The following is a 24,363-nucleotide window of genomic DNA, read 5'->3' as shown; positions in this document are numbered from 1 at the left end:
AAGGCGTACGACAGGGGAAATGGAATGACTGACTCATCCCAAATGCTACGCTCCTGATGGAATTGCTATTTTAGCTTATTTTTTAGATTCTCCAATACTTTCTATGTAAATAATATACTCTTCATTAGTAACGGATAAAAGCATTAGTTTTCGAGGTATTTGAAGTTAAAAATGAAAGAGCGCAATACATTAATCAAAATAGCTGTACCATTTTATTTTCAACTTCAAATATGTCGAAAAATAATGACTTTATAGTTACAAATAAAGAGTATAGCTATTATTTACATAGAATGGCGTAGAATTTGGGAAGGGTAAGCCATTCACTGTACCCCGTTGTACGCCTCTGGTAGTAGCCAGAAACCTTTGTTTATCATAATTTAGTAGGGTATACGGTAACTACACTTTCTGCAAAGTATGACAAGGATATTTTATGTCAAACAGTTTTAAAGTACTGGGTACAAATAATAGTTGTTCAATTTTTAAATAAAACACCCTGTAATTCAGTAATGAAGTACATTTTATTTAAGTGATTTAGGTTAAATCTTAATATTTTGAGGTCTAGAATCTACAACTTAGAGATTGGACATTCTTAATGAATCACCCTGTATATACTTAATATTATTTTAGATCGTTCCTACCGGTGCCCTAAAAGTTTTAAGGTGGCTTAAAAAGACATATGGAGATATAAATATCATAATAACTGAAGTAGGAATGAGCGACAATGGTACTGATCTCAACGACCAAAGTAGAATCGATTTTTACACAGTGAGTAAATGCATAATATATGTATATTTAATGTAGTTATTTAAAATTAAAAATCACACTAAATTTTCTTCTCTTTTTCATAATAATGTAATCTTTCATTCTGCGATTAAATTTTTCAAAAATACGTATTAGTTTTTCAGGATTCGACAAAATAATTGCATTTAAAAAGCAAGAAATTTTGCGCCTACGCTCTTATCAATATTTTAATGTAGAGTACAATATTTTACATTAAAAAAATTAAATTAAACTTCATCAGAAGATATGTCTTCTTCGCCTTCCTCTTCTGGATCAGTGATTGGAGGACAATATTTTTAATTATCACCAGAGCAAATTCCACAAGTCATTACTTATTATACTGTGTGTACTGATACATAGATAAGTTTTTCAGTAATCAAATCTCACAAGTTCCATAGTCACAGGATGATATATTTTATTGTAAATATGGGGTTAAAACTTTTGATTTGATAAAGTCAATAATATTTATATTATTTTTAGGAATATTTTTGCAACATCCTTGACGCTATGGACGAAGGAGTTAACGTTACAGCAATTGTATACTGGAGTTTAATCGATAACTTTGAATGGTTTAGTGGATACAGGTAATGGAAGTCATTGTTAACTGTTCAATCTTATATTGTTATTGAAAACAACTCATTGAATCCAGAAAAAATTTCAATACTGGTAACAAACGACTAGATAAGGACACAAATTCAAAGACAAACCAGAACAAACAAGCAATTGGGCTCTGTAGCCTGTAGAAAAGTGTTCACCCAACGTGACCAGAAGTAGAACCGAAAGTCGATATTTGTACAAGATTGGTGTAAGAAATTCGATTTATGTAACGGTAGAAAACGTCCCCGACGTATCTCAGGCGGTAGTATGCTTGAGTGCTGGTAGACCGGAGTTCAAATCCCACCGCCGGCAAGAACAACTAGACATTTTTAAAAATGTCTATAGGCACCAGGTCGACTCAACCTGAGTAAAATGAATATCTTGAGTAAACCCAGGGACCAGGACCAGGGCTAATAATAAGCGGTTGAAGCGTAGCACAGGCCCTGTTACCTTGTATACCGTATGCCCTAGATATGGCAGACTACCCTGCTATACTCCCAAAGCCACCCACGTGAGCGGTAACTATTATTATAAAACGGATAACTATTATTATTAGAAAACGTCCTAGAACAAGGAGTCGTGGTAAAAGGGCACAATATCTTTCGGGAGAACCTTTGTTCTGAGGGAGGAAGCGAGTACTTAATGGTTCTACTTCCTAATCAAGAAGCGGCTACAGTAGCAGAAGCATTTTTAACACATGTCGTATCAACGCATGGACTTCTTTTAGAGTTGCATTCTGATCAAGGACGAAATTTTGAATCAGAATTATTGAAAGAATTAATGAAAATCTTGAACAAATAGAACTCTTTGTCAATGTCTTTCAATGTTTGTTGTTGATAGTCAAAATGGTTGGAATACTTTAATTCCTTTATTCCTCTTATGGCCGGTTTCACCAACGACAAATAGTAGTTTATTCTATGAATAAAGTTTTTCGACCAATAAACTAACATTTCTCCATTTTACTAACGTCAAATAAGACTTATTTTATTTATTTATCAAATAAATATTTACTATTGGAATAAATTGGCAGGTTAATCTCGATGTAAAAATCTATAAAAAAAGTAAATTTAGTCGAAGCAATAAACCATTAAGCCTCCGAAAACGGCAAGATGGATCTTGATATTTTTTTTGCATTCGATTCGTGAATGCATCAGGAAACTTTGTGGCCCCTAGTCATGATATAATATGGAAAAAGTACATACAAAAAATGACTCAAATAGACAATAAAAAAAAGTTTAGTTTTGTTACTCTGGCGTTTTTGAGGTCATTGAAAACGAATATGACGTCGTAAGTGATCTCCGGAGTACCTGGTGCCCAGGGTACCTACTGTTTACCTCGTCTTGTGGAGTTTTTCTCAAATTCAATAAAAAATTAGTCAACAATCATTACTTGGGGAGTTTTTGGGGTCGCTAATGACGAATATGACATCGGAAGTGATCTCGGGAATACCCAGTGCCGGATTAAGAGTACTTGCGGCCCTAGGCCAAATTACCCCGTGCGGCCCCCGATAACATCACGATTATGTAATTAAGCATAAAGCACCTTTCAAATTAATACATAACGTTTATTTTAATTTTACTTTTTAAAATTGGTACAACATACACAGCATAACATAAATGAATAGAAATGCCACTAATGATGCCACTATTTGAATACGGTACATAATATAGGTTGAAATGTTGCATTCACTAATTAAATAATCTTGGTTTACACATTTGGCTAAAACCCCAAACCAGCTCTAACAACAATTTCTATATTTATAAAAAATATATAATTCAAAAAGTTAACAAACAGCATTTATTTTTAAAATTATTTATTTTTATTTCAAGAATATAGGTTTCATTTTTAGACAACATTTTTCCTCTTTTTTCATAGGAATCAAAGTTTTCTCTCAGACTCAACATATGTACTCCTTTAGAGATTTGTATATGTTGCAAGTCACATTCAAGTCTGTAGCAGTTTTTTACAATGTTTTGATACTCTTGTCAAAACGTTGTAAAATATCGTACCACATGTTTAGTAGAATGACATTCTCTAATTTGAAAAATTGTTTACTGGTTCTATTAGCTTCAGCTTGGCTCCCATTTGTTTCCCCCGTATCGGCTTATATTTTTTTTGCTGCATCGTAGTAGCTCCGGTAGTTAAGTAAAATAGCTTTTACAGCATGCCATTTGGCAGCCGATCTTGTAAAGTTTACCCCTTTTGGAAGGAGTTTCTTTTCGTTATTGCTATTTTTGACAATGTGTTCCAACCGTTCCAACAAGGTTCATCTTGAAGTTGATGCACTCATGAAAACGTAAAATTCTTGAATAAACATGAATAGTTTTGTTACTGCCAAACAACAATCAGCTGCATGTGTGCCTGCTAGATTCAATGAATGAGCGGAGCATGGAACATACTCAGCTAAATTGTTTTGTTATGTTTTTTTATTAGTGCTTGTAAACCTACATAATTGCCTGACATATTCGAGGCATTATCATACGACTAGTCTCTCATATCGCACAATGGGATATCTAACTCTGACAAGGTATTTAAAATAATTTCCGCAATGTGTGCTGCAGTGTGATCGTGAAATTTAATGAAAGCTATAAATCTTTCTACAGGCATACCATCACTTAAAACATACTGTAGGATCTGGTCTGAATGAGTAATGTCTGGTGCAGAATCAACACAAAGAGAATAGTACTTACTTTTCTCTCAGTGTTGAAACTAAAAATTCAATTTTTTCATCAAAAAAGTTTTTTTTTACAAAACGCTGCGGCCCCCTTTTGCTTGCGGCCCCCTTTTGCTTGCGGCCCTAGGCCGCGGCCTAGTCGGCCTAGTGGTAAATCCGGCACTGGGAATACCTACTGTTGTCCTACCTACTGTTTACCTCGTCTTCTGGAGTTTTTGGCAAATTCATTGAAAAATTAGTCAAAAATCATTTCTCAGAGGGTTTTTGGGTGTCGCTGACGACGAATATGACATCGGAAGTGATCTCCGGAGTACCTTGTGCCCAGGGTACCTACTGTTTATCTCGTGACTAATGATTTTTGAGTAATTTTTAGATGAATTTGCCGAAAACTCCAGAAGACGAGATAAACAGCAGGTACCCTGGGCACCAGGTACTGAGATCAGTTTCGATGTCATATTCATCGTCAGAGACACCAAAAACCCCCGAGTAATGGATTTTGACTAATCGTTTAATCAATCTGCCGAAAACTACAGAAAATGAGGTAAACAGCAGGTATCCTGGATACCAGATACTCCGTACGTCACTTCCGATGTCATATTCGTCGTTAGCGACCCCAAAAACACCCCGAGTAATGATTTTTAACTAATTTTTTAATATTTTTTTGCCGAAAACTCCACAAGATGAGGTAAACAGTAGGTACCCTGGATACCAGGTACTCTGGAGATCACTTACGACGTCATATTCGTTTTCAGCGACCCCAAAAACCCCCGAGTAATAAAATTGAACTCATTTCCGCCAATAATTGTCGAGTTCTGATTTTTTTTATTGTCTGTTTGAGATGCACTTTAAGAATGCATTTTTTGTATGTAGTTTTTCAATATTATATCATGACTAGGGGTCACAAAGTTTCCTGGCGAATCGAATGCAAAAAGAATTATTAAGATCCGTCTTGAAGTTTTTTTTTCGGAGGTAACGACGATTTTAGTGCTTTATTGTTTCGCCTAATCCGTTAGTTTAACTTTAAATTATCAAATTATATTGAAACAAAATAAAAATATAAACGTCTAATACATTTTATTCGACGAATATCAATACAAGAATAAAAAACCGCTAAACGCCGTAAAAATGAGTGGCGCATAAAATATTCCATCTACAAAAGATCTGGTATGAATGTTACGTGGCGCGAAAATGGATTTTCATTTGATTCAAAGCAAAATTCTAGTTTTATTTTAAAATATTTTTCCATAATATTTGCTAAATTTGAAGTAAACGCGCCACAAAAGAGTAACTTTGATACAGTTTGAATTTTGAAACTCTTTTGTGGCGCGTTTACTTCAAATTTAGCAAATATTATGGAAAAATATTTTAAAATAAAACTAGAATTTTGTTTTGCATCAAATGAAAATCCATTTTCGCGCCACGTAACATTCATACCAGATCTTTTGTAGATGGAATATTTTATGCGCCACTCATTTTTACGGCGTTTAGCGGTTTTTTATTCTTGTATCAGAAGTTTTTCAAAGTTATTTATAAATTAAATGTATGAAGTTGAATGCAATGTTCCTGTATTACACGTCAAGCTTTATAAATGGTTACCTTTGTTGCATTATCTCCCAATTGATCTAGTGTCCATCGAATGTACACTAGATTTTTTTCTATTCGAAATAGATTGAAAAAAAATATATTGAGATGGCCGGTAAATAAAGTCGGATTGCCCGTTGCCAGATCAAATTTAGCGTCGTAACCACTACAACTACATAAACCATTTGGGGAATAATCGTTAATTGGATTATACTTTTGTATCTTAATAACTTCTAAACGGCTTAACCGATTTTGATCAGTAAACATGAGTTTGAAACGTATTGGCCAGTAGTATCTAATGGATCTAAGGTCAAGTATGATAACTGAAGCTGTTACAGGAATTATTGAGCTTGAGAAACCGTTTTTCCCACAGGAAATAGATTTTATCATATTTATGAAGCCTATAACCTAAAAATTCGAATTTTCCCGGATATGAGGTATACACCGTTAGATTCGTCTTGAGTCCTTCTACAAACGCTAAGTTATTGTACTACCAATAAAACCCAAAGTTTAGTTTTTCAGTTTTTCGGCTATACTGAGCCGTGTGTATGTCTGATCCTGACGGCTTAAACACCATTTGAAAGCTAAGTCAACACTATTGATTTGGTGTATTTGCGGTTCTCTTACCTCTTCTTGATCCGAATATATATACCCCAAAATAATATGCCATTTTGTACCTACCAAGTCTTATAGCTGGCTTATGGGTGGTCAAAAGTCACAAACTACACCGGTTCTAAATCGGCCCTGACCCCCTCTTTAAACACAGAGAAAAAATATCAAATCGGTTTAACTTTCAAACACACATACATACATACATATCCACAAACATTTTCTCTTTTTTAAATGCAAATTGAGTCACATTTCTAAGCTCTATAACTTTTGAATCGTATAACCGATTTTCAAAATTAGACATGCGTTGGAAAGGTAATGATCAGTTCTATTAGAAGCCATAAAGGTTGGACTTAAATTTTTAAACATTTTGGGAGTTTTGGGGACGAGAACGAAAAACAGACCCTAAATAAGAAGGGCCTTAAAATTTACACCCTTGGACCAAAATCGATGGTTGACATATAAATGGGTAAGTCTTTTTCTGAACTTTAAGATGGGAGTTGGCCCAATTTTCAATTCAGTCAGATTTACAAAATCGAAAATTTTGTGTATATGTTACAGTTCAAGTTGATTATCCAGTTGGAGTTGACTCCAACTAGTTGGAGTCAACTCTAACGGCTGGTTTCAGTAAAAGTTGATTATAAATATAAAATGAAGATTTATATTCAACATTTACTAGTAAAAGTAGACTCCAACTAGGAAAAGTATACTCTTCCCAATGCCATTTAGTAAAAGTTGATTCTGATTCACACAAACAGCCGATTCTAGAAATTAAATGTTACTGAATATGTTCAAATTAGTCTAGGCTGTATCGTCGCCCCCGTTAGGTAAATTACTCCGATTCGAATTTTTTGCACAAACTTACTCAAAAAGAGGTCCTTATAACAAATCTACTGGGTGCCAGGCAGTACCTTGATCGATAAATTGTTTATACAATTTTTTTTAGACAAATTCACAAAAATAATTTTTTCACTTCACAAAATAACTTTCCTAACAAGTGCAGAAAGTCATACTTTTCCGCACGCGACTGCAGTTTGCCGAACGACGCGGAGTTCGGCAAGCAGTCGAGTGCGGAAAAGAGACTTTCTGCAAGCGTTAGGAACAATATTTTTTCTACGAGTCTTTAAAAAATGACCAAATCTTAATCAATTAATTTAATTAATATGAAAATACATACACAAATTAATTATTTGACAAGGTTGTCAAAACCAAACTTTCAACATAATTGGTTAGCATGACGACGATCTTGGTTTCCATGACGACGATTCAAAACCACTGTTATTGTCTACTGATTTGACTATCGAATATTATGTCAAAATTATTTTATTTCATCGAATTCTCGCGTTAATTTCATTAAAACATGAACACAATAAGATATATTTGAAATAAATTAGTAAATAATATCTAAATATTAGTTTATTGTATGTATTATAATTACTTTAAGGCCATATTAACATATCTAAATTAACACGCGTGCGGACTGACGGCCGCCTCAATACACGGTTAGAGCTCATTGTTGATAATTAAAAATAATATCTTATTAATGAAATAATGACAAAAATTTCTTCAGGATCTTATAGAGGTAGCTTTAATCTTTGATTTTGTTTTAGTTTCTGACTTTCATAATATATAATATCGTATGGCATTTTTGCCTTTCGGACAGTTCCGGCGCCAATTACACCTTTAACCCTGTTTCAAGTAACTAGTGTCGATGTACACTAGCCCAGGGGCACCTACGGCTTAACGTGCTCTCCGAGGCACGGTGAGACGGCTCGTGTCATTATTGGAAATGAAAATGGTTTGTCTTTGGCAGGGCTCGAACCCACGTGCACTGGCGTATGAGGCCAGCGATTATGCCGTTACTCCACGGCCGCTCGCTCGACTTTCACAATAATTATCTTTAACCGAGTTATTAAACATTGAAAATGGTTATTTTGGCGATTTTCAAATTTTAAGTCGCTAATAACTCGACAAGTCAATTTTAGAGAAAAAAGGCCAAGGATCTAAAAAAAATTTGTACGAAGTGAAAAAATTATATTTGCGAATTTGTTTAAAATCATTGTTTATCGCCAAACGTCACTAAAATCATTCATTATTGTACTCATTTGCCCTCATTTTCGGCAGTAAAGTATCACTTTGTTGTATTGAAAGAAGAATGTTACTTTACCTGCCGCGATTATTAATCAAATTAACCGAGATTGAATGTAAGTGGTCAATGGCAGCAATCGATTATTTATTTGAGTGAAATTAAAATTTATTTACTTTAATTATTAAAAATATTGTACAAAATTTATCTTATTATTAATAAAATTTATGTCAAAAAGTAAAATTCTGTAGTGTTTCGCAATTATATTCATACAAAATAAATCAAAACTTTACAGATTTAGTAATTAGGTAGGTATACAATATTGATAACTATCGATTAAACATCAAAACAGGCCATCGTGCAAAAGTCATCTGTCATTACTGTCATACGAATTTTTTATTTCGTCTAAAATTAAAAAAATTTCCTCAAAGTTGTCAGTAAGTGTTAATGTTTTTTATGATTGACGATACAATTGTGTACGCACCACCTCAATACTCTTTATCGAACGCGTCTGTTGCTCGCTTCGCTTCCTCTGCTCGTAATATCAGACTCGTTCGATAAAGAGCCACTTTACTGACTTGGTACATAAATAACTATTAAACAATTTTTCGACCTAGTACCATCTGTCCGACAGCGAGTATAACTCCTCGTTAATTATAACAGGTAGAATGACAAATGAGGTGCCAAAGGAAAGATTAATATCCAAGGATGGTACTAAAGGTGACAAATTTAACCTAGGCTGTCTATCCGTCCGTCCGCGAATATAACTCCTCCGTCATTATAACAGGTAGAATGACAAATCTTCTTCTTCTTCTTTTTGTATAGACATTACTTTGTCTGTTTTTTCAATGTGCCTCTAGTAAGTTGTCGTTCCATCGTTTTCGTGGTCTTCCCACTAAACGTCCTCCTATTGGGGAACCGTCTCTCGCTGTCCTGACTACATTCTATTCTATTCTTCTGTTTCTTACCCAGTTATTAATGTTATCCACCTTGCATCTCCGTCGTATATCTGTACTTCTAGCTCTGTCCCATAGAGTCTTACTATCGATTTTTAGAAAGGGTTTTCATCTCGGCTGTTTCGAGCAATCTTTTTGTCCTCTCTGTGTCGGGTTGTGTTTCTGCCGCGTATGTCATTATTGGTCTGATGACTGATTTGTAAATTCTGCCTTTCATTTCTTTTCCGGTATGACAAATGATGTGTCAAATGAAAGCTATAATCCAAGGATGGTAATATTCATTTTCTTCTTTCATCCATTAAATCCAATATTTCCTCTGTCATCCATCTTTGCTTCCGTGGTCGCTGTTTTGTGAGCATTTCAGTTGCCGTTGCAAGGGCGTGTCTGATTTCCTCCCGAAGGCGAAAGTTAAGGATGTTTAATTATATGACAGTGTGCTAAAAAACAGTGCGAAAAAGTAAAACCCATTTAAAATACATTGTTACTTCAGACACACTTTAAACCCTTCATGTACTGCTATCTATATTTACAATTTTCACACAATAAAACCTTTACATCAGCGGTTCTCAATCTTTATGAGTCATGTACCATCTAAAGTTTATTTTATTGTATTTCTATATTTTTAGATTGTATAATCACGATTTACTATCTACTACTATTTTAAGTTTTTGTGTGTTTTGTGTACCACCGCAAATAATTATATGTACCACCAGTGGTACATGTACCACAGATTGAGAACCGCTGCTTTACATAATATGAGGTAGAGTAGTTAAAAATTATTTTTGTGAATTTGGTTAACAAAAATTGGTTAAACAATTTTTCGACCGCGGTACCGCGTGACACCCTGTGTATTTGTTATAAGGATTGTTATACGGATGTACATATTTCTTTGAGTAAGTTTGTGCAAAAAATCGAATCAGAATAATTTACCTAACGGGGGTGACGTTACAGACTATACTAATAAGTAGTTGAAATGGTCAAAACAAAGAAACGCACACTCATCAAAAATGCACTTGAGATTCTCGTATAATCAACATTTACTGAATCGATCCAGGAAGAGTCAACTCCAACTAGTATAAGTTGATTTAAATTTTTAAAATCAACTTTTACTGCTCGTTTCAGTTGGAGTTGACTCCAACTAGTTGGAGTCAACTCTAACTGAGAATCAACTTGAACTGTAACATATATATAATATCGCGCGTAGGGAGGTGTGGATGTGCGCCACTGGCGAGAACTGCCGTTCTCTGGTAATGTTCAAAATTAGACATGCGTTGGAAAGGTAATGATCAGTACTGTTAGAAGCTGCAAAGGTCGGACTTAAATTTTCGAAGTTTTTGGGAGTTTTGGGGACCAGAACGAAAAACAGACCCTAAATAGGAAGGGCCGTAAAATCGACACCCTTGGACCAAAATGGATGGTTGACATATGAATGTGTGAATGGCACCCATTCATATGAATGACATATGAATGGGTGAGTCTTTTTCTGAACTTGAAGACGGGAGTTGGCACAATTTTCAATTCAGTCAGATTTAGAAAATTGAAAATTTCGTGTATATAATAGTGTCGCGTGTAGGGGGTGTATTTCTGCGCCACTGGCGAGAACTGCCGTTATCTGGTAATCTTTTCGATATAAAACTAACAGCTTCGATAACTAATAAATCGAAAACTATTAATTTTATCAAAAAAATTTATAATGAACATTTTTTGCTTATAATTAATATTTTTACCAGCATTTGCGGTCAAAATATAAAAAAAAAATTCCACCCTCGAGATGAGGTGGCAACCACCCCATGGTAAAAGCGTCTTTCGGCATCATATAGATTTTGATCCTTGGACTATCCACTACTTATTGTCAAATTATCAAGCAAATCTATCCATTCTGTAAAAATTGCGAAGTGAAAAATTTCAGTTCCTGGACTAATTATACATTTGGATCTCTATAACTTCTGAACGGCTTACCTGATGTTGATCACTAAACATGAATTTGAAACGTATTGCCAAGTAGTATCTGATGCGTCCAAGATCGAGTATGATAACTGAACGTATTATAGGAATTATTGAGCTTGAAAAACCGTTTTTCCCATAAAAAATAGATTTGATCATATTTATAAAGCCTATAACTTAAAAATTCGAATTTTCCCAGATATAAGGTATACACCATTAGACGCGTCCTGAGTCCTTCTATAAACGTGCAGTTATTAGCGCAATTCGTAGGTTGAAATTTTGAGTAATTGTCGAAAAACCAAAATTTTCAAAGTTTAATTTTTCAGTTTTTTGGCTATGGTGAGCAGTGTGTATGTCTCAGCTTGATCGCTTAGGCGCTATTTGAAAGCTTAACTCATCCCTATTGATTTGGTGTATTTGCGGTTTTCCTGTGTTGCGTTGAACCTTAGATATATACGCCCAAAATATATGCTATTTTGTATCTACCTAGCCCTCTAGCTGACTTACGGGTAGTCAGAAGTCAAAAATTAGACCGGTTCTGAATCGGTCCTCACACCCTCTTGAAACACAGAAAAACAAATTCAGATCGGTTTAACTTTTCCACACACATACATACATACATACATACATACATACATACATATCCACAAACATTTTCCATTTTTTAAATAAAAATTGAGTCATATTTCTGAGCTCGATAACTTTTGAATGGTATAACCGATTTTCAAAATTAAACATGAGTTGGAAAGGTAATGATCTGTGCTATCAGAAGCCGCAAAGGTTGGGCTTAAATTTTTGAAATTTTTGGGAGTTTTGGTGACGAGAACGAAAAACAGGCTTTAAATGGGAAGGGCCGTAAAATCCACACCCTTGGACCAAAATGGAGAAGTAACATATGGATGGACGAGTCTTTTCCTAAACTTTAAGATGGAATTTGGCCCAATTTTTAATTCAGTCAGGTTTAGAAAATCGAAAATTTCGTGTATATATAGTGTCGCATGTAGGGGTGTTGTGCGCCACTGGTGAGAACTGCCGTTCTCTGTGGATATTCATTGATTTATTTGTTAGCCTACAGTTTGCGAACATGAAGCAACTGGTTATTCTCCATCGATAATGATAACCGGAAGAGAAATGAAGATTGCTCAAGATCTTATTTTCGGAAAATTGCCTCCTTGCGAAGAAGAACGTTCCTCCCGAACGTACATTGAAAATTTAAGATGAAAATTGCAAAAAGTCTACTAATTTGCTCGTAAGAGTTTGAAGCTACAAAGTGATAAAGCCAATTCCAGGTTCGATATGCATGCTCCTGGGACAAAATTCGAAAGAGGTGACCCAGTGTGGTTATACCGGTGTTGCCAACCGCATTTCTCTAGATTATCCGATGATCGCTCGAAAAAGATCCGATTTGTCACGAAAAGATACGCTCATAGGCGTAAAACCAGATGTACCCCCCCCCCCTTTTAGATGTACAGCTGGTTCCTAAAAAAACTGATACGACTCTTAGTAAGATTTGATCATTTTTAACAGTGTATGATTGGTCTGACATTATATATTATATTTATTATGACAGATAAATAATAAAATAAACAAACAAACAGCCATTTTTTATGTTGAAGTTACATGACAAATTTTAAGATTTGGCAGTGACAGTGACAGTATGTAAAGAATAAGTATTTATCCTTCAAAATAAAATAAATTAAATATAATTAAACTCATATTCATTATATCACAACTCATCAAAAACTTTTTACAAGAACATAGTCAGCGATTTTGATATGGCTTAGAGCCAAACTAGATCAAGATCGTCTATAAATCGTGCTGGTAATTGCCTTGCAGTGAGACCAAAAACAAAAAGAAGAAGAAGAAGAAAGTACACTGCTCAATTTTCTACGAAATACGCTTCAAGAGTCGTATCAGTTTTTTTGGAACCAGCTGTACTTTGAGCTCTCTACGCTTAACACCATTACTATTCCATACCTCTCAGAGGGGCGCGACTCAAAATAGTGACAACTCTACCTTATCGATAATAGTCTACGAGAAGTACAGCGTAAATTGAAATAGGAATTACAAAAAAAAATTGTATATGTTTGTACTCACTTTCATCATTCTCTTTGCCTTATCCCTATGCGGGGTCGGCTTCCCTAATTGCATTTCTCCACACAATTCTATCTTGGGTCATATCAATGTTAATCCCCTTTACCAACATGTCCTGCCTTATCGTCTCCCCCCAGGTCTTCTTTGGTCTTCCTCTCCTACTCCTTCCAGGAATCTGCACTTCAGCTATTCTTCGTATTGGGTGGTTAACGTCTCGACGTTGAACATGACCAAACCATCTTAACCTATGCTCTCTCATTTTGGCATCAATTGGTGCCACACCTAGACTTCCCCTAATATACTCATTTCTAATTTTATCCTTCTTTGTCACTCCACTCATCCATCTAAGCATTCTCATTTCCGCCACATGCATTCGCTGTTCCTCTTTCTTTTTCACTGCCCAACATTCAGTTCCGTACATCATAGCTGGTCTTATGGCTGTTTTATAGAATTTTCCCTTCAGCTTCATTGGAATTTTTCTGTCACACAACACACCACTCGCTTCTTTCCACTTCATCCATCCAGCCCTAATTCTACTGCATGCATCTCCATCTATTTCTCCATTACTCTGTAATACCGATCCTAGGTACTTAAAACTATTGCTTTTTACAATCATTTCACCATCCAAAGATACCATTTTATTTGTAGTAGCTCCATCTTTAAATGAACATTCCAAATACTCTGTTTTTGTCCTACTAAGTTTTAAACCTTTTTCCTCCAGAGCTTGTCTCCACTGTTCCAGTTTTTGTTCTAAGTCTCTTTCACTATTTCCTACTAACACGACATCATCAGCATACATTAAGCACCATGGAATGTTACCTTGTATTTTCGCTGTTATCTGGTCCAAAACTAATGAGAATAAATACGGACTAAGCACAGAACCTTGATGCAATCCTACTTTCACATGAAATTTATCAGTCTCTCCCACACCTGTCCTAACACTAGTCGTTACTCCCTCATACATATCCCTCACAATCTTTACATATTCACCAGGGACTCCTTTCTTATTGAGTGCCCACCACAGAATCTCTCGAGGAACTCTATCATATGCTTTCTCAAGATCAATGAATACCATATGAGCGTTTGTTTCTTTACTCCTGTATTTTTCCATCAACTGCCTTATAGTGAAAATTGCATCTGTTGTTGATCTACCCTGCATAAAGCCAAATTGATTCTCGGATATTTCGGTCTCTTCACGTATCCGTCTATCAATTACTCTTTCCCATATTTTCATGGTGTGGCTAAGCAGTTTTATAGCCCTGTAGTTTGTACATTGTTGTATATCTCCCTTGTTTTTGTAAACAGGTACCAGTATACTGCTTCTCCATTCGTCTGGCATTTGTCCAACTTCCATAATTCTATTAAATAGACCTGCTAGCCACCTTGTTCCTGTCTCTCCCAATGCTCTCCATACTTCCCCAGGAATATCATCTGGTCCTACCGCTTTTCCTTTCTTTATTTTTTGAAGCGCTTGAGCCACTTCCTCATTGGTTATTTTGGTGACCATTGCTGCTACTGTCTCCGTTGACTCTACAGGCTGTCTGTCAAATTCTTCATTTAATAAGCTGTCAAAGTACTTTCTCCATCTCTTTTTGACATCCCTTTCGTGAACTAGTATTTTATTATTTTCATCTCGGATACATCTAATCTGATTAAAATCTTTTGCTTTCTTTGCTCTCTGTTTGGCTATTTTATATATCTTCGTTTCGCCTTCCCTGGTATCAAGTTGATCGTATAGGTTTGAATATGCTTCTGCTTTAGCTTTTGCTACTGCTACTTTCGCTTCCTTTTTGGCGACCATATAGTTTTGAAGATCTATGTCCGATCTGGTTTCTTGCCACTTTTTATATAATTTTCTCTTCTCTTTTATTTTTCCTTGTACTTCATTTGACCACCACCAAGTCTCTTTATCTTCAAACTTCTTTCCTGACGTTTTCCCAAGTATTTCAATAGCCGTCTCTCTAATAATATTGGCCATTTTTCTCCAAATTGTGTTAGGGCTTCCTTTCATGTTCCAACATATTTTTTCTACTATTCTTTCCCTGAATAGACCTTCCTTCTCATCTTTTAGCATCCACCACTTGACTTTTTGTGGTCCTCTCCGATATTTTTGTTTAGTTTCGCTTTTTACTTCGATGTCCAGAACAAGCAGCTTATGTTGTTGGCTTACTGTCTCACTAACTATTACCTTGCAGTCCTTGCATTCACGTATGTCTTCTTTCCTTATCATGAAGTAGTCTATTTGGGATTGATGTTGTCCACTTTTGTAGGTAATAAGTTGAGTTTCTCTCTTTTTAAAGAATGTGTTAACAATCGCCATATCCAATGCTGTTGCTAATTCTAGCATGTCATCTCCAGCTTCATTTCTAGTTCCAAAGCCTAATCCCCCATGTATTGTTTCATATCCTGTCTTGGCTTGGCCCACATGTGCATTGAAATCACCTCCTATTATAACTTTCTCCTCCGCTGGAATATCACTCAGTATGTCTCCCAATTGATCATAGAAAGCTCTTCTTTCATTCTCACCCAGACCTGTTTGAGGAGCATACACACACACAACATTCAATACCTCTTTATCAATTACAAATTTCACTGACATCATTCTATCACTCGTTCTTACAACTTCTACTACGTTATCTTTCATTTCACTATCAGCAATTATACCAACTCCATTTCTAGTGTTACTACTCCCTACATACCACAATTTATATCCATCACCTAGTTCTTTCGCCCTTTGTCCTTTCCACCTAGTTTCTTGAATACAAGCAATTTGAACTCTTCTTCGTTTGAGCGCATCCACTAACTCCAGACTCTTACCTGTAAGACTACCAAGATTCCAAGACCCTATCCTGATTTTTCTAACCTGTAATGGTGTTCCCCCTGAGATAGTCCTCACCCGGAGATCCGAATGGAGGCTCATTTTACTTCCGGAACATTTTACCTCAGGAGATGCCATCATTTCAGTATAAGTTTTTATTTCGTTTGGAGAAGGTCTTTTCATTATTATGGCCTGAAAAGATTTTTGGATATTTGATGCCTGAATGCCTTTTCTATCAGCACCATACCCTGCCCTGTCCTGCACGTTTAGCCAATACACCACCAATGCAACCAAAGTGCAGTATTACCCCACACCCGCCTGCATTTTTCTGTATAGGCCAGGATCCCTACTGTAAGGACTGCCCTATAAGCCAATGTATTGTTGCCCGTATCCCGTCACTAGGAGGCACGTACTTCATTCGGGATACAGTTTGTACTCACTTTATAATGCTCAAAAAATTACAGAATCTGGATTTCAATGCATATTTTTTTTATACTTCTCGTATAAAGTTGCGCGTGAAGTTAGGCGTGTTAATGACAGTAGCGAGTTTGGGGGCGACCCCTCCCAGAGAAGATCCAGTAGTTGTAACCCCCCTTAGGATTATCTCGCAGAGACCATCCAGTAGTTGTAATCCCCCTTAGGATCATTCTGGTTTCTTTTATCATTTTTGTATTGAATACATTACTGAAAATCCTTTGTACACTCTACACTAGCATTTGAAAATGGTAGAACGAATAGCAATGAAAATACTTTTTTTTAATTAGAAAACAAATATATATTAGCTTCATTTTTTTAATTTTACCATTTATTCATTATAAAAAAGTATTTTCACAAACCAAAAGTTATTTCAACATACGTTTACTTAAGCATTGCACGAAATAAAATAAAATGAAACAAAATCGTGCAGTAGCTCTCAAAGACTAAAAACCCATAAATAAAATTGGACGGCAGAATCCTTGTTTTTGAAATTTGAATTGGATCAGCATGCCTTAAATGGAAACATTTGTGCATTCAAATTCTAAACAAAACAATTCGCACAGGTCCCTTTTTTCCTTTTTAACTTCGATAGTTATCATGAAAAGTATCGGATGTCGTTAACATTCATCCAATATATAGGCTATTTATAGAAATTTGGGTGGAACCAAAGAAAATTAATGTGTTGGAAATATATGAATGAGAAGCGGATTTTTTATAAGTTTATTTTTGTTATTAGTCTATTGTAGTAAATTGGTAGATACACTGAAAATATGCGCAAATATCCACTTTATTTAATGATACGAAGAAGATACGATAACTCTCCAAAAGATACGCAAATCGGATAATTATACGCCGATTGGCAACACTGGGTTATACAATCCCACACGTAAGAAAGAACTTTGTCCGAAATTTCAACGAAACTGAGAAGACCCGAACACCGTCTTCAATAAAATAAACGACCTAATCTACCGCATTCAGTTTTCAGCCAGAAGTAAATCCAAGGTAGTTAATATCGAGATATTAGCTCCATACCATGGAACTGATCCACCCTGTTGACTTCAAACGGTCCCTGATAGACCAGTTGTTCGAGCCGAATAACTGTAAAGGAAAGGGCAGTGTTACGACAGTTCCACAAGATTGATTCCACATAGAAAAAGTCCATTGACGAAAATGAAGAAATATTGTGACTTCGAGAATGTTCGAAATGTCAAAAAATCATGAAACGTCTAGTAAAGTTTAGAACGTCTAAAAATGTATATGAACATAGAAATTTGACATTATATGGAACAGTTTTAATTCAGATTTTGAAGTTTATAGTTGTCATTGTTTAAATTTATAAAGTAAATTGATTTTTAAAGAAGTGTAACAATATTGAGATTCTGGTTTTTTGCAGTGTTCTGTTGTTCTAGGATAAGAGACAAAACCTAATATATCTCCCTCTCTCTAGTTTCATTCCCCCTTATCGAGTATTGGGCGCTATTGCTTTTCTTGATCAAAAGTGTAAGATTACTGACTCGCAGGGTCAGCGCCTGCTTTCTGAAGGATCTTGAATATTTTGTCTTTTTGTCTGTGGTAATTCGAGTATGAGAAAAAGAAGGCAATAAATTCAGGAAAAGTGAAATCCGCATTAGATAAACGTGAATATCTAGGAGTATTTAGATATCGAGATATCTAAATCTAGTAATAGAATCAACTTATAATTAGATTGTAAAAAAATCAAAATAAATAGTTTTTGTAGTAATATCTTTTATATTATCATATCATCTTACAATTACATATAAGAAATTTAATTTTTTAGTGCTCACTTTGGGTTATACTACGTTGATTTTAAAGATCCAAACAGAACCAGACAAGCTAAAGCATCTGCGGGATTTGCGAAAAATTTATCTAAAGACAAAATGCTCCATTGTGGTCATCCAAGTAAATATAGATCAACCCCAGTGGCACTTCCAACATGGACATCCAATCATAACGTTTCGAAATCATAAAGATGTTGGAAATAAACCCAAATAAATCCAAAAAAGAGACCAAATGCTTTACGTTTTTAAGGAAAAAGATCCTATCAGTATTCTTTTGTATTATAGATTGTTTTGTTAGGTATTTGTTGTATTAGTTATTAGTAAAATGAATAAAAGATTGAAAGATACCTCTGTTTAATAAAATTGATAAAGAAGTCAAAAAGCGATACTAGAATCATAGGCGTAACCAGGATGATCCTAAGGGGGTGGTTACAACTACCTGAAAGGGAGGGTTACAACTACTGGAAGGTCTCTGAGGGGTATGGTGTTAAGCGTATAGAGCTCAAAGTACATCCCAATGGGGGGTTATAACCCCCAAAACCCCCCTGGTTACGCCTATGACTAGAATCATATTCTAATCATTAGAATCATATTCTAATTGTATTTTAAAACAAGAAAAGTATAAATGGGCCTACATTTTAAAAACGAAAACAAATAATAAGGTAGGCATATCCCAAAAGATACTGCAGGGTGTAACAAAAAGGTAGGTCATAAATTAAATCACATATTCTGGAATCTAAAATAGTTCGATATAACGATATAACCTAACTCAGTACAAATGTGTACAAATTTCGACGAGTGTCAAAATTTTCAATGTGTTTTAAATGTACTCATTGGTACATGTATACTTTTATGTATACATGTGTATTTAAATGTAATGGTTGCTGTAATATATTTTAAAATAGACGGACAATTCAAATCAAAAATCAATCGTTTATTTGTTGGTGCAACTGGACATTACAAAAAAAACAACAAAAACTCGTTCTTACCACAATATTAATATTGAACATTTTGAATAAAAGTAATGATCAAAACAATAAATTCGAAACTAATCGACGAAAACAACTGAAGGAAAACAATATACAGAGTGAAACAAAAAAGATCATAAATGAAGTTACATATTTTGGGACCAAACATAGTTCGATTGAATCTAACTTACCTTAGTACAAACGTGCACATAAATAAAGTTACAGCCCTTTGAAGTTACAAAATGAAAATCGATTTTTTCCAATATATCGAAAACTGTTTGATTGTGATCGTGTCCAACACCACAAGTTAATGCATACCCTCAAGAAGCTTGATATAGAAAAAAGAGATAAGATGCATTGAAAACTTGTACTGGTATCAAACGGCAAAATTAAAAATAGACAATTCTATGTTCAAACATATACATTTAAGAAGGAGTGTTCAGTGTTCGACATGGAAGTCAGGGATGTGTGCTTTCTTCTCTTTCATTGAATATTTATTAGGAAGCCATATTTCAAGAGTTTTTGGAAGATGCAGAGATGGGAATCAAAGTGAATTGAGTATTGATCAACGTATGATATGCTGATGATGTTGTCTTAATTTGTGACAACATAATCGATCTTCAATAATGTATCACTATAATCCGAGAATACAGTACAAGCCGAAAAGCCAGTGTAGTATGGTATAGTTAGACCCAAACCCAGACATCCAAAGTGAAAGTTATCCTTCAACACCAAATTGTTCTATATGGTCCACACAATGTCCAGAAAAAAGTCACACCATTTTGAGCGTCGGGTTTGGGGGGAGAGGGGGGAGAAATCTGCAAATTCGTAGTTTTTTAAGTTTCTCGTCAATATTTCTAAAACTAAGCGGTTTAGCATGAACAACTTTCTATACAAAATTGTTCTACATTAAATTTGAAATAAAAAAGGTCCTATGCATAACCCTTCTAAAATGAACGGTTCCAAAGTTACGGAGGTAGTATAGTATAATTGGTTCAAAAAAAGGCCTAACCCAGACATCCAAAGTAAAAGTATTCCTTCAACACCAAATTGTTCTATATGGTACACATATTGTTCAGTAAAAAGTTACACCATTTTGAACGTCCGGTTTGGGGGGGTGGGGGAGATGGGGGAGAATTCGATAAATTAGTAATTTTTTTTACGTTTTTCGTCAATATTTCTAAAACTATGCTTTAGCGTAAGGAATGTTCTATAGAAAAATGTTCTACATAAAATTTAAAACAAAAAAGGTTTTATACATAATTGTTATAAAATCAACGGTTCCAGAGTTACGGAGGGTGAAAAGTGGAGGTTTTCGATACTTTTTATTTACCGATTTCTCCCCCCTCTCCCCCCCCCCCCAACCCGACGCTCAAAATGGTGTGACTTTTTTCTGAACATTATGTGGACCATATAGAACAATTTGGTGTTGGAGGATAACTTTCACTTTGGATGTCTGGGTTTTTGGTATTACTCTGGGCTAATTAGCAAAATTCATGGAAAAGTTATTTACCAGCAATTTTATTGCTGGAATCGAATTATAAGATCGTCCATATTAATAATATAGGTATGCAAAGTCCGCAGATAGTGTGCTACTTTTTTTATAAACAAAATGGCGCCGACAAATCCTATTTTTTTTCAATTATTGCTCTATAACTCCGAAGATTTTAACTTTACAACAAAAACACTCAAATAAAAATTCACCGCAATTAAATTCTGCATAGAGATATGTTTTTTACGATTTGTTCCGACGAAAATTTTCCTCGGAAAATGCGGGTTTTCCTAACAAAAACTCTAATTTTCAAATAAGGTTTTAGGTAAGTAATTATTAATCAATAATTAAATAACTTAGTGACATCAAAGCTTTCTTGGTATAGATTGTAATTCCAGAAGCCGGTGAAAATTAAACGAATATTTTAGCAACAATTCAATTGTTAATTAACAATTTATGATCGCAATAAAAACCAAAATAATCATGATACATTGATCAAACTTATAAAAAGATGAGATGCTTATTTAATATTTTATCGACAAAATATAAATTTTTCTTTTTTTTTGCATAATCTTTAAATTTTGAAAAAAAAATTGTTATAATACGCTGGTCTAATTAGTAAAGTACAAAGAAAGGTCATTTACCAGCAATTTTATTGCTGGAATCGAATTATAAGAGCCTATATATTATTAATATAGGTATGCAAAGTCCGCAGATAGTGTGCTACTTTTTTAATAAACAAAATGGCGCCAACAAATCGTATTTTTTTTCAATTATGGCTCTATAACTCCGAAGATTTTAACTTTACACCAAAAATACTCAAATAAAAATTCACCCCAATTTAATTCTACATAGAGGCATGTTTTTCCCGATTTGTTCCGACGAAAATTTTCCTCGAGAAATGTGGGTTTTCCCAACAAAATCTCGAATTTTCAAATAATTTTTTTGGGCCAGTAATTATTTATTAATAATTATATAGCTAAAGTAAAATAAAAGCTTTCTTGGTATAGATTATAAATTCAGAAGCCGGTGAAAATAAAACGAATATTTTAGCAACAATTCAATTGTTCCTTAACAATTTACAGTCGCAATAACAACCAAAATAATCATGAGACATTAATCAAACTTAGAAAGATTATAAAGGTGTGATGCCTATTTAATATTTTGCCGACAAAATATAAATTTTTCATTTTTTTGCATAATCTTTAAATGTTTAAAAAAAATTGTTATAAATAAATTAACATTTCTCAAAAATTGTTTATTATATTCTAATTTTAAAAAATACTTAAAATGCGTATTTCATAGGTCTTGAAAATGAATGCTTTAAAAAAAATGTCCAACCATTTGCAAAAAAGTTATGAAACAGCAAAGTAAATATACGATGTCTCCGTTGTTAATAATTTGTTTTAATTGTTTCAAAGCTTAAAAGTGAGTCTATGGTACAATCTAATTACTCACAAAGAATGTCAAAAATTAGTGCAATGGTTATATTTTAATCAAAGATTAAAAATACTTTTTTTTGTAATTTTTAGCGCAAAAGTAGGCCTGATACAGAGTCGGAGCTAAAATGTTCACTCGAAGCGACTGACACGCAGCATACATTATTTATTAAAAGTGTACGTCGCGCGGCCGCCGGTCGTCGCTCTGAGTGAAAATTTTAGCTACAGTACTGTATTTGTATTATTCTACTTTCGCGCGTGTAAATTACAAAAAAATATATTTATAATCTTTAATTAAAATATAATGATTAAATTTATAATCGATATTTTTTTGTAAATAATTAGCTTGTACTTTAAATTCACTTCTACGCTTTGAAAGAATTAAAAAAAATTATAAACACCGTAGTAATCATATGTTTACTTTGCTGTTTCATAACTTTTTTGCAAATGGTTGCAAAGCATCCATTTTCAAGATATCTGAAATGCGCATTTTAGCTATTTTTTAAAATTATAATATAATAAAAACTTTCTGAGAAACGTTAATTTGTTTATAACTATTTTTTTAAACATTTAAAGATTATGCAAAAAAATTAAAAATTTATATTTTGTCGAGAAAATGTTAAATAGGCATCTCATCTTTATAAGATTTCAAAGTTTGATCAGTGTATCATAATTATTTTGGTTATTATTGCGACCATAAATTATTAATTAACAATTGAATTGTTGCTAATATATTCGTTTAATTTTTACCAGCTTCTGGAACTATAATCTAAACCAAGAAGGCTTTTAAGTCACCAAATTATTTAATTATTGGTAGATAATTACTTATCTAAAACTTTATTTGAAAATTAAAAAATTTGTTGGGAAAACCCGCATTTTCCAAAGACAAAGATTTTCGTCGGAGCAGATCGGGAAAAACACGTCTCTATGCAGAATTTAATCACGGTGAATTTTTATTTGAGTGTTTTTGTTGTAAAGTTAAAATCTTCGGAGTTATAGAGCAATAATTGAAAAAAACACGATTTTAGTGCGCCATTTTGTTTATAAAAAAAGTAGCACACTATCTGAGGATTTTGCATACCTATATTATTAATATATAGGATCTTATAATTCGATTCCAGCAATAAAATTTCTGGTAAATAACTTTTTCCAAAAATGGCCTATTCTCCGATAATCAGCCCAGACTATATAGTTATATCGTAAATATTGACCCACAAATATAAAAAGTATCGAAAACCTTGACTTTTCACCCTCCGGTACTCTGGAACCGTTGATTTAATAACAATTATGTATCGAACATTTTTTGTTTTAAATTTCATATAGAACATTTTTGTATATAACATTGTTTACGCTAAAGCATAGTTTTAGAAACATTGACGAAAAACGTAAAATAACTACTAATTTACCGGCTTCTCTCCCATCTCCCTCCTAAACCGGACGCTCAAAATGGTGTAACTTTTTATTGAACAATATGTGGACCATATAGGACATTTTGGTGTTGGAGGAAAACTTTTACTTTGGATGTTTGGGTTAGGCCTTTTTTCGGACCATTTATACTATACTACCTCCGTAACATTTTAGAAAGATGATGCATAGGGCCTTTTTTATTTCAAATTTAATGTAGAACAATTTTGTATAGAAGGTTGTTCATGCTAAACCGCATAGTTTTAGAAATATTGGCGAAAAACTGAAAAAACTACGAATTTACCGATTTCTCCCCCCTCTCCCCCCAAACCCGACGCTCAAAATGGTGTGACTTTTTTCTGGACATTGTGTGGACCATATAGAACAATTTGGTGTTGAAGGATAACTTTCACTTTGGATGTCTGGGTTATGCCATCTTTTGGATCAACTATACTATACTAGTGCTGGCGCGTGACCTTGAGCGAAGATACACAGCGACAAATGCAGAATACAAGAAGGTCAGCCGCCACCTCTCGCTTGCGAATGGAATTTAGAGATTAATAGCAAAAATACCAAATTCATGATCATCTCCAGAAACTCGGATGCACTTGAAAACTTCACCATAACACTGAATACCAAGTCCAT

At 34.3% G+C, this 24,363-nt stretch overlaps 1 protein-coding gene across 1 annotated transcript in view; it reads left to right on the top strand.

The window, feature by feature from the left end:
* The window catches only part of LOC126889767 (myrosinase 1-like), a 69,012-nt gene extending 50,250 nt beyond the window's left edge, over positions 1-18,762 (top strand). The window contains exons 6-8 of the mRNA XM_050658358.1: positions 628-765; positions 1,261-1,364; positions 18,415-18,762. Of these exons, the coding sequence (XP_050514315.1) occupies positions 628-765; positions 1,261-1,364; positions 18,415-18,604 (432 nt within the window). The 3' untranslated portion in view covers positions 18,605-18,762. The remainder of the gene's footprint in view (positions 1-627; positions 766-1,260; positions 1,365-18,414) is intronic.
* Positions 18,763-24,363: the final 5,601 nt, after the last annotated feature.

The sequence above is a fragment of the Diabrotica virgifera genome, chromosome 8 (genome assembly GCF_917563875.1).
Source record: "Diabrotica virgifera virgifera chromosome 8, PGI_DIABVI_V3a".
NCBI lineage: Eukaryota > Metazoa > Arthropoda > Insecta > Coleoptera > Chrysomelidae > Diabrotica > Diabrotica virgifera.
The sequence above is the reverse complement of the archived record's forward strand: the minus strand, read 5'-3'. Positions and strand labels throughout refer to the sequence as shown.